Here is a 10,077-nt window from a genome sequence, read left to right on the forward strand (position 1 = left end):
GCAGGCTCCAGGCTCTGAGCTGTCAGCACACAGCCCGACGCGGGGCTCGAACCCACGAACCGCGAGATCACGACCTGAGCCAAAGTCGGACACGGGATGTAAGCTTTAGGCCTTGTGCTCACTGCTGGCTCCTGGCAGGAATGGAGCCTTTCTGGAGAGAATGGGTTTGGGGCCGGAGAGAACAGAGCCTCTGGTCAGTAGCGCCGGAGTGCAGCAGGGCGCCCGCGGAGATGAGGCCCTTCTGAACTTGCCACCCAGATGGAGGAGGGGGCCTGCCGGAGATTCCCTGGGGAAGGCCAGTGTATGCAAAGTCAAGGCAGCAGGAAGTGCAGCCGGCTGCTGGCCTCAGCAGCTTCCTAGTTCAGAAAGCTGCTCCGTTGGAGCAAATGAGGAAGTTTCACTCCCACCCTAGTCCAAGGTTTTAGAGTTTGCTGCAATCACGTTCAAGTGGAATGAAAAGCCTACTCGAAGTTTGGTTGAGAGCAGTGAGGTCTTTTTTGTGTGTGTGGTTGCCAAATGATCCTTTATTGAAGGATCTTCCTTCGTAGTTCTCAACTAGCTGGGGATCCCACCCCTGCTGACGTCATCTATGGTGTCACGAGGCCCTCGACATGGCCGCTCCCACGGGGCAGTCTCCAGGATCTCAACGGTTCCATTGAGTTCTCTAGGTAAAGGCTGGTGCCGTATGCTGGGCACTGTTGACAAGCTCATTGAAAGTGAGTATTCTGACTATGCTTCAGGTCTTCCTGGTCTCCTGGCAGTTCCCTGGGGGCTCTGATCAGGGCAGCGGCAGAAGGTACGCCCTGGATCAGGGGCCTGTCCCCAACAGTTTTACTGTCCTCCTCAGGCCCTTCCAATCACTGGCTGCCTCAGCAACGTTATCGCTGTTTTTCGTGACAGCGGGGCCAACTGACAGCAGGCCGGGGTGGATGCGGTATCCCCAGCGGGCACATCGGGAGGATTTTGATCTCACTGGGGTTGAACTTGAGGCAGCATGGCGGAAGTGGCTGGTGCGGGATGAAACCCAATCTGGAGAAAGGTGCACGGGGGCCTCCTCTGACCAAAGAGCCAGAAGTGAGAGCGGGGAGTTCTCTCAAAACGCAAACACAGAGCAGCTGAGATTGGGTCTCCCAAGAAGGTGGTCCAAAGACTCTCATACCGGGAAACATTTTTTGCTCTTGCCCGGGAGCTGGTGTTCTCTCCATCCAGCTGGTTTCTGGCGGAGATTAGAGGGTGAAGAGCGAAACAGCACAGGAAATTACCCGAACCTCTGGAGTTTGGTGCCCTTCTGGATAGGGAAGCACCCCACCCCCCAACCCTTTCAGCTGGCGTGGGGCGACAGCGCCACCTAGTGACCGAAGCACGGAGGTCACCCAGGGCAGCCCCATTACAAAGAGGCTCTGGTCCCCAGTCAACTCACACTCCCACCTCTCCCGCACTCCAGGTGGGAACCCTGCGGGACCTCAGCCTCAAAGTCATTTAGCAAAACAAAATTACAAGGACATAACAACGTATAACCACGCCCGACTGGCTTGTTTTATTGGAGAAGGGCACGTGGAGTTAACAACGTGAAGACAGTTGGGAGCTGAGGTCGGGAAGAACACCCTCCCCTCCCCGTACGTGCCCACTGCCCCAAATAAAAAATAACCAACTATGGGAGAGCAGCCGAGACAGCGACTGAGGGCGGGGAAGGGAACACGGAACCCGAGGGCGGCAGAAGAGACCATGCGTGTGCTGGGAGGGCCCAGAGGCAGCGGCGGTGCGAGTAACTTGAGTACGAGTCTCTGTGTCTTCCACGTGGGTCTATATAAATATAGAGACAGAAGTCGTTCGCTCTCCCCTGCTCTCCCCTCTGCTCGGCGCGGCTGGCCACGGTCCCGGCTCCTCTTTCCACACGAGGGCGAAGGGAAGGGGATGATGAGGAAGTCATCACCGAATTGCGATCAGACCCACATCCATCAGCTTCTGGATCTTCTGTGCTATTACAGGATTCTTTAAGTGTCTGATGGGGAAAAAAAAGCCAAGTTAGGTGAAATGAGACTTGACCTGAAAAGGGCTTTCTGCTCTCGAAGGCACCCCCATGCGACCCCCTCAAAAGGCGCCAACAGGAGGCGGCTGAAGGGTCTCCGGAGAGCACCGTTCTGTGAAGGCCCGGGCCCCACCCGGCAGGAGCCCACGGACACAGCTTTCAGCCGAGGCCGCCCCGTCTTCCCGCCAGGCGGCTCCAGCTACCGCGGCCGACGCAGCAAGGAGGTCCTTTGGGCTCCCCGCCAACGGCCCCGCCGCCTTTTCGACGGAAGAGAACACACGGCGGCCGCTCGCCCGGACCGATCACATCCCTACCCACCTTGTGCGGCCGCACCTCTCTCCACCTCGTCCCCCGGGGCCACCTCCGCCCCCCTCTACTTACTCGCTGAGCGCCTGGGGGTCCTTCTGCATCTGTTCCAGGATGAGCCGCATGGCCGGGTCACTCATGATCTGCTGCACCTCGGGGTCGGCCATGGCCCGTCGCTTCACGTCCTCGGGGCTGTCGTGCCGGTTGTACTGGGCCATCATACAGCGCTGGTACCCGTCTGCCGCCTCCTGCATCCCAGCAAAGCCAACAGGGGAGGGCGTTAGCACTAACCGGGTCACCGTCTCGGCCCAAACACAGGGAACGGAGAAGTGGGAAGTCAGAGAGAAGCGGGCAAGAGGAAAGAGTCGGCGAAGAAGCACCGAGACGACCCGGAGGAGGACCGGAGGCAGGGGAGAGACTCCCCCCGACCCCCGGAGGCCAGAGGCAGCCTCACCTTACAGTTGGAGTCCAGATCTAAGGCCTTCTGGTAGACGTCCATGGCTTTCGTGTAGTCCTTCATCGCTTCCAGGGCAGCCGCTTTCCGCGTGTACCCCTTGACTGAGGACAGAGACGGGAGCGGTGAGGCGTTTTCCGGAACGCGGCTCCAAGGGGCACCACTCCCACCCTGTCATGCGAACACCAACATCCTTCCCCCCACCCCGCTGGCGCCGCTAGCTCCTGCCGCAGGCCCCTCTCTCGCTCTCTGGGCCACGTCCAGGGACGGAGAGGGAGCGGGAAAGCACTTACTGAAGGTCGGCTCTAGCTGGATGCATTCCTCACAGTCCTGGGCAGGAGAGGAAAGGAGAAAATTAGGCTCATTCCTTCAGATAAACTACTCGAAAGCAGAACGATCAACAGAACTCTTCGCCTGGCCCCACGACAGTGTTCTTTCGCATCCGGCACTTCTGTTAACCCGGGCATCTGGGCCGTTCCACAGACGGCCCAGCCGAGGTGGCTGGGAGAGCAAGTCAAGCAGAACCACGAGGGACGGCCATTCCAGACTATGGACCGCCGACCCCACCTAAGGCGAGTGGCCTAGACTCTTCAAAAGGCTGAGGTTATGGGAAAAAAATGCAAAAAGTGGGCAAAGTTCTCGTTTGAGAAACTGAAAAGGACATGACAACCAGAGGAAATACACAACCTGGACACGGGCAGCTTTCAAGGGGATTTGGGGGGAAATCTGAGCAGAGGACCGCAGCAGATGGCCCTCGGGCCTCCATTCCACGACCAGGCGGTGCGACTGACACTGTGACTGGAAGGGAAGAATCCTTTCAGGAAAAGCACTCAGGAGCGCAGAGTGCCAAAACCTAGCCTACTTCTTTTCGCAGATGGTTCCACAAAAACGCATCCCTACTTCTTGCCAAAAGAGGTGGAGGGCACACAGACGGTCTGGCTATTTCTGTTTGAAGTACCTACAAGGTGGAAAATCCCAGCGAAAAGAATGCAATGCGGTAGAGTTTCAACACCCCGGCCCGCTTGCAACTATTCCAGCCAAAAGCTAGATCAGAAATGGTTCCGTTCACTGTTCCCCTTTGTGTAGCTGGGGGAGGACGTGCTCTTCCTCACAGGCAACCGCCGAGGTTCTGCACTTCGCAAACCAACCTGTTTTTGACGTTGCCCTTGTACCCACACGGGTGACCTTTCGAAGCCAGGCACAGGCCCAGAAGTTAGTGGCCTCAGAAAACAAAACCCGTGTGTGTCTCTAGATGGGTCACGTTTTGTCACCTTCCCAGAAGATGGTCCGGGGATGGACCACACTTTAAAAATCGTCCAGCCTCCCTCTCTCTGCCCCTCCCCCACTCACACTCGTCTCTCTCAAAAATAAACACTTAAAAAAAAAAGGAGGAGGGGGCCTGGGTGGCTCCGTTGGTTGGGCCTCCTTAGTTGGCTCAGAGGTCATGATCTCGCGGTCTGTGAGTTCAAGCCCCGCGTCGGGCTCTGTGCTCACAGCTCGGAGCTTGGGGCCCACTTCGGATTCTGTGTCTCTTTTCTCTCTGCCCCTCCCCTGCTCGCGCGCCGTCTCTTGCAAAAATAAACATAAAAAACATTCAAAGTCATCTAGAGAACAGTTTAGAAATCGCTAACAGAGGCACAGAGCAGGTCATGTTCAAGACAGCCACGAAGATTTCCTTCCCAGCGTCGACATGATCATGCGAGACCATACTCAATATGCCCGAGAACAGCAGAGCTGCTAAGGGAGCTAATCAAAAAAGGACCAAAGATGGCGAAGCTTCTGCGGGAAACGATGCCACGGTTCTTCAGTATAAACGCACACGTAATTACAGGCAGACAGACACTGTGCTGCCCCAGGATGCAGCACCACCGCTGGGAGAGGATGCCTAGAAGATCAGAAAGCGGGGTACCTGTGCGAGGTAACAGTACTCAGCCTTCAGGAGGAAGGAAACACGGACACCTGCTACAGCACGACGCTCAGGGAAATGAGCCACACACGAAAGAACAAATACTGGATGGTTCTACTTACAGGAGGTCCCTAGAGGGGTCACATTCAGAGAGCCAGAGAGCGGAACGGTAGCCGCCAGGGGTCGGGGGAGTGGGAGTTAGTGTTCAAAGGGTGCGCTTTCAGTTTGGGAAGATGGAAAGGTTCTCGATGAGGAAGGCGGTGATGGGTGCACAACAATGGGAATGGACTTGACCCCAATGAACTGAACATGTAAAGTGTTAAAAAAAAAAAAAAAGGGAGAGGAGGGAGGGGAAGCGATGGGGAAGAAAAGGAATCCATCATCGGCGAAGAAGGAAACGGATCCACGTTTCCAAATATTCCCAACCACGCTAACAACTGATGGGCCAGGACTGAGCCAGCATACGTCCTGCATTTTACAAACCTCACACGCACGGCACCATCCCTCTGACTCTAAGATCAAAGTAAGAACATCAAAAAGACGCTGACGACGCGAAAAGAGAAAAAACAACGTTCCTCACACACAGATTCGCTGCCGTAACAGGCACTGCACACTCCCCGATGTGCCCACCTTGAGCGCCAGCTGAAACTCCAGGAGTTTGGTGTAGCAGGCGGCTCGATTGCTGTACAATTTGGCATCTTTTGGGTTCCGTTTGATGGCTTCCGTGTAATGCTTCATGGCCTGGGGATAATCCCCTGGGTAAGGAAAGAAGAAACTTTTTTAGAAAGCAAAAAGCCACCCTCCTCGCCCACCGAGGGCATTTAGCTTGCAGCCCGCCAAGGCACAGAGAACACGTCTGCATCACTCATCACTCATCCAGAAGCTCTGTCACCTGAGCTGGAATGTACCTTTATTGTTTATTTTTGCACAGTGACAGAGCGCAAGTGGGAAGGGGCAGAGAGAGGGAGCGACAGAATCCGAAGCAGACTCCAGGCTCTGAGCTATCAGCACAGAGCCTGATGCGGGGCTTGAACTCACGGACTGTGAGATCATGACCTAAGCCAAAGTGGGACACTTAACCGACTGAGTCACTCAGGCGCCCCTGTAACATACCTTTCTGAAAACATTCGTTGCCTTTGTTCTTTTCCTCCAAGGCCAGGTCGGGGTTTATGTAGGCCAGCCGCTCTTGCTCCTTCAGAATTTTCTCCGCCTAAGAAAAAATAATCCTTGGAGTAATCATTTACACTGTTGTAAACCTAAACATTGGACTAAAATAAGGGTCTGATTCAGATTTTGATTTTCAGAAAGTACCGTCAGCAACATTTTAGTTTTTGTTCAGAGCATGCAACTCATCATCATCTTGGGGCTGGGAGTCCGAGCCCAGGTTAGGTAAAGAGCTTACTTACTTAAAAACAAAAGAATTACACCTTCCTCATCATGAAAACACACAGTGAACCGATGAGCAGTACTGACATATGCTTGGTACAAGATTAAGCGTGAATACGAGGATGTGAATATGAGGCATGTGTTAACAGCACAATTCACTTCCTGACCCGTCTTTCTGTGAATAAAAATCGACCCCACTCCATAATTTAGGACAACTGGCATGGTAACACGACGCTTTGGTTGTGTAAAATAAAAAATAAATCTTAAGTCACAATAATAACCCTAAGTGCACTGACCTTCAGTAAAACGTTACGATCTTGGCCGACAAAAAGGACAGCAAAAAAATCGCGGTTATTCCTTACACGTTGTCAAGTGACAAGGACGAGGTATAAAATGACCAAAGACGCGACTTAAAAAAAAATCTTAACGGTTCATTATCAAACGTAATACTACAGTGGATAAGTTAAGAAATACCAGGACCCGTATTCTTTCCCTACCCACCTGTTGGCATTTCTTGAGCACATCCGGGGTTCGGTGCTCTGCCAAAGACTTGTTGTAGAAATGGATGGCGTCCTTATACTTTTCCTCTTTGAAGTACGAGTTGCCAATTCGAGCATAAGCTCTAACGAAACAAGCAGAAAAGGAATGTGCTGAGAGCAAAGCAGAGACAAGGGCAGCTCCTGGAGAGAAGCCCCCCACCCCCACCCCGCTCGGACACCACACCCTCCAAACACCTCTTGTCTGGACGCCCGTGGCCTCCTGTCCAGCCCACGGCTTACAGAGCAGGCTGTGTGGCCAGCCACCCTCCTCCCCACGCAGGAAAACTTAGGTCTTGGACATCGACCCCTCCACCCCACTCGAGGTACCGCCGAAGGTCGCGCGTACTTGGCAATCTGTCGATAGTCTTCTCGGTTTTCTCGCCCCACTTCGATGGCCTTCTCACAGAGCTCCCGGCATTTACTGTAGTCGCCCTTCTCGAAGTACACGGCTGCCGGGCAGGATGGTTAATGAAGAGTCAACCCGTGTCCCTCCCCGGGACCGCCCGACGACAACGAACTCACCCCTCGGCCTGGGCCTCACCTGCTTGATTGGTCATGTAAGTCATGTTGGTGGGGTCCAGGTCCTTGGCTCTGTCGTAGTGCTTCAAGGCCGTGTCAAAGTCTTTCTTCTTGTAGGCCTCGTTCCCCAACTCTTTTTCTTTCAGCGCCTAGATGAGGTGTGGAAGGAGCACTGAGCAAACCGGAGGCGGCAAAGAGCTTGCGACCCGTCACGGGCCGAGCAGCGCGCACGACTAGCCTTGCGTGCGGGAGCACGGTCCCTGCGCTGCGGCCACTTCTCAGCCAGCTGCAGGATTAAAGGCAGAGGGCTGTTAGAACGGGACGCTAATGGGGTGCTTGGGTGGCTCAGGTCATGATCTCGCAGTTTGTGAGTTCGAGCCCCGCGTGGGGCTCTGTGCTGACAGCTCAGAGCCTGGAGCCTGCTTCGGATTCTGTGTCTCCCTCTCAATAATAAACATTAAAAAAAAAAAAAGAAAAAGAATGGGATGCTAAGGTCTCACCTCTGCCTCCTCGAAAACTCCCCCTTTTCTATCTACTCTCCTGGACTTGGTCAGAAAATAAAGGGCTTTTTCAAGGTAGAGAAAATCCCTCCGACCTGAAGCAAGTTGGGAGAGAACAGCAGTTTTCTACCCGGTTTGACCACGGGAGGCCGTGGCAAGTCCGGTTTCCGTGAGGCGGCCACCTCGGGGGCTCTGTGGTCAGAGCGGCAGAGGGAGGGGTCGGGGATGCTGACAAGGGTCTGTCCCCAGAGCACGAGTCTCAGCACAGCGCTTCACCGCCCACACCACAGGGCCAGCTTCCAACTTCGAGACACCCCGAACAACCGACGCTTACTCATGTGAAAGCGCTTAATTTGGCAACAATCTGTTGTTCCTGATAAGAAAAGAAATAAAATCACCGAAGCACACGCCTCCCGCTCTGGCAGCCAGTGTCGCTAAGTGGACAACTTTCAACTACACGCCACGTCCAACCAGAAAACAGACGCCTGAGAACGCGCGTAGACGACATCCTTCTGGGTCACAGCAAGGACAAGGGTCACCCAGAACCTGCCCGGCTTGCCCTGACCCACACCCACGCTGGTGGCACGGGCGCAGCTCCGGGGACCTCGGAAGGGCAGCTCGTGCAGCCACAGGTCCCACGCGCGCCGTTCTTGTGAAATCGCTCAGAAAAGGAAGCGTTTCACACGCCGACCGCTCCGACGGAAAACAGTGACCCAGCGCTCAACGACGACAGCCGCCCCCGCGTCCCGGACGTCCTGCGGACAACGCTGTCCGAAATGTGCGAGAGGAAGGAGGAAAAACGAGACCTGCTTCTTATTCTCCGGAAGATCTTCTTCCATCGGCTCTGGCTTGGTGTCCTTCTTGGGAGGCGGCGGCGGAGGCGGCGCGGCCACTTCCTCGTCCTCATCCATGCTGCCCAGGTCGACCCCCAGCAGGACGCTGAGCGTCGTCATGATCCGGGGATCCTGCAGTTTCCTAGCAGTGGTTTAAAAAAAAAGAGAAAAGAAAAGAAAAGCACGATGATTTATTATTTCTCCTCACAACTGATTTTAATATTAGGTTTTCAAGTAAGAATTCAGTGGAATAACTCTCATCACTCCTTTGGAAAGTGATTTTCTTTTTAAGTTTATTTGAAAGAGAGAGACAGAAGGCGCACAGGTGTGTGCAGGGGAGAGACACACAGGGAGAGAAAAACCCAAGCAGGCTCCGTGCCCTTCAGCACAGAGCCCAAGGTGGGGCTCGAACGCACAATGCCGGGATCACGTACCTGAGCTGAAGTCAAGTCAGACGCCTGAGTCACCCAGGCAGCCCTGTCCACAACGGAGCTTAAACCCACATTTGCCACTAAACCTCAGATTACCGTGTCAGAGAGCTGCTCACCCACAGAAAAAACTGCAAGATTCTGCACCAGCCATGAGGTACCACCGGGGAACACTCGACCCTTCAAAAATCCATTCCCGATGAGCTAACAGATGTCAAATTTACTTCTCGAAGCCAGGAGACACAAAGAGGGACGGGATCTCAGGACTCAGAGATTCAGAGTCACGAATACCAGGATGACTAAGAGACGCGTCTTTACGCCTGACACACTCTTCCACCATGACCTTCACTGCAACATCCCAGGAGATGGCGTCTGATATGTATGGAAAGGATAGACTTGGCGCCAGATCAGAATTATGGGAGAGCAGCAGAGAGCCACTTGAAGGTTAGGAATGAAGATTCCAAATTATTCCGACACGTGTCCTCTTTAACCCTTTCCAGAAAGACAAACCAACAAATACCTACCGCTCACTGGAGAAAAACAAAGGCAGAAACCCTGCTGTCTGAGGAACACCTCTACACACACACACACACACACACACAGGATCCCAGAAAAGAAGTACCACGTTCACACCCATTTCCAGAGACAACGGTGCTGCCTCAACTTACGTGCCCAGGTCGGACGGTTTGCTTCTCAGTTGTTCTATCAGTTCCCGGTAGGTAGGATCAGCGAGCAGTGTCCTCGTCCTCGGGTCGCTCTCCAACTTCTGGTACAGATTGGGCATGTTGAAAGGGTTCATGAACTTCCTCTCTGTTCCGAACAAAGGAAAGCACATGATGAGAAGTCAGTTCGCTTGAGTTTTATGCCCCCTAGCCCACCAGACATTTGGAGGGAGCCTCAAAGTTAATCCCATTAAAAAAATTTCAAGGTGTGTTTTGGGGCGCCTGGGTGGCTCGGTCGGTTAAGCATCCAACTTCGGCTCAGGTTGCGATCCCACGGTTCGTGGGTTTGAGCCCCACGTTGGGCTCTGTGCTGACAGCTCAGAACCTGGAGCCTGCTTCGGATTCTGTGTCTCCCTCTCTCTCAAAAAGTAAACATTAAGGGGGAAAAAAAAAAGTGTGTTTTGTTTCTGAGACAGAGAGAGAGGTGGGGGAGGGGCAGAGAGAGGGAGGGAGGG

At 54.0% G+C, this 10,077-nt stretch overlaps 1 protein-coding gene across 1 annotated transcript in view; it reads right to left on the bottom strand.

Moving 5' to 3' along the window:
• Positions 1-1,512: 1,512 nt before the first annotated feature.
• STIP1 (stress induced phosphoprotein 1) overlaps positions 1,513-10,077 on the bottom strand; it is a 13,617-nt gene continuing 5,052 nt past the window's right edge. Inside the window, exons 4-14 of the mRNA XM_049643757.1 lie at positions 9,569-9,710; positions 8,446-8,614; positions 7,162-7,288; positions 6,967-7,069; positions 6,583-6,703; positions 5,809-5,905; positions 5,326-5,450; positions 3,083-3,119; positions 2,790-2,893; positions 2,411-2,583; positions 1,513-2,002 (exon numbers count right to left, since the gene is read on the bottom strand). Coding sequence (XP_049499714.1) covers positions 1,930-2,002; positions 2,411-2,583; positions 2,790-2,893; positions 3,083-3,119; positions 5,326-5,450; positions 5,809-5,905; positions 6,583-6,703; positions 6,967-7,069; positions 7,162-7,288; positions 8,446-8,614; positions 9,569-9,710 — 1,271 coding nt within the window. The 3' untranslated portion in view covers positions 1,513-1,929. The remainder of the gene's footprint in view (positions 2,003-2,410; positions 2,584-2,789; positions 2,894-3,082; positions 3,120-5,325; positions 5,451-5,808; positions 5,906-6,582; positions 6,704-6,966; positions 7,070-7,161; positions 7,289-8,445; positions 8,615-9,568; positions 9,711-10,077) is intronic.

This window comes from Panthera uncia, chromosome D1 (genome assembly GCF_023721935.1).
Source record: "Panthera uncia isolate 11264 chromosome D1, Puncia_PCG_1.0, whole genome shotgun sequence".
NCBI classification, from domain to species: Eukaryota; Metazoa; Chordata; class Mammalia; order Carnivora; family Felidae; genus Panthera; species Panthera uncia.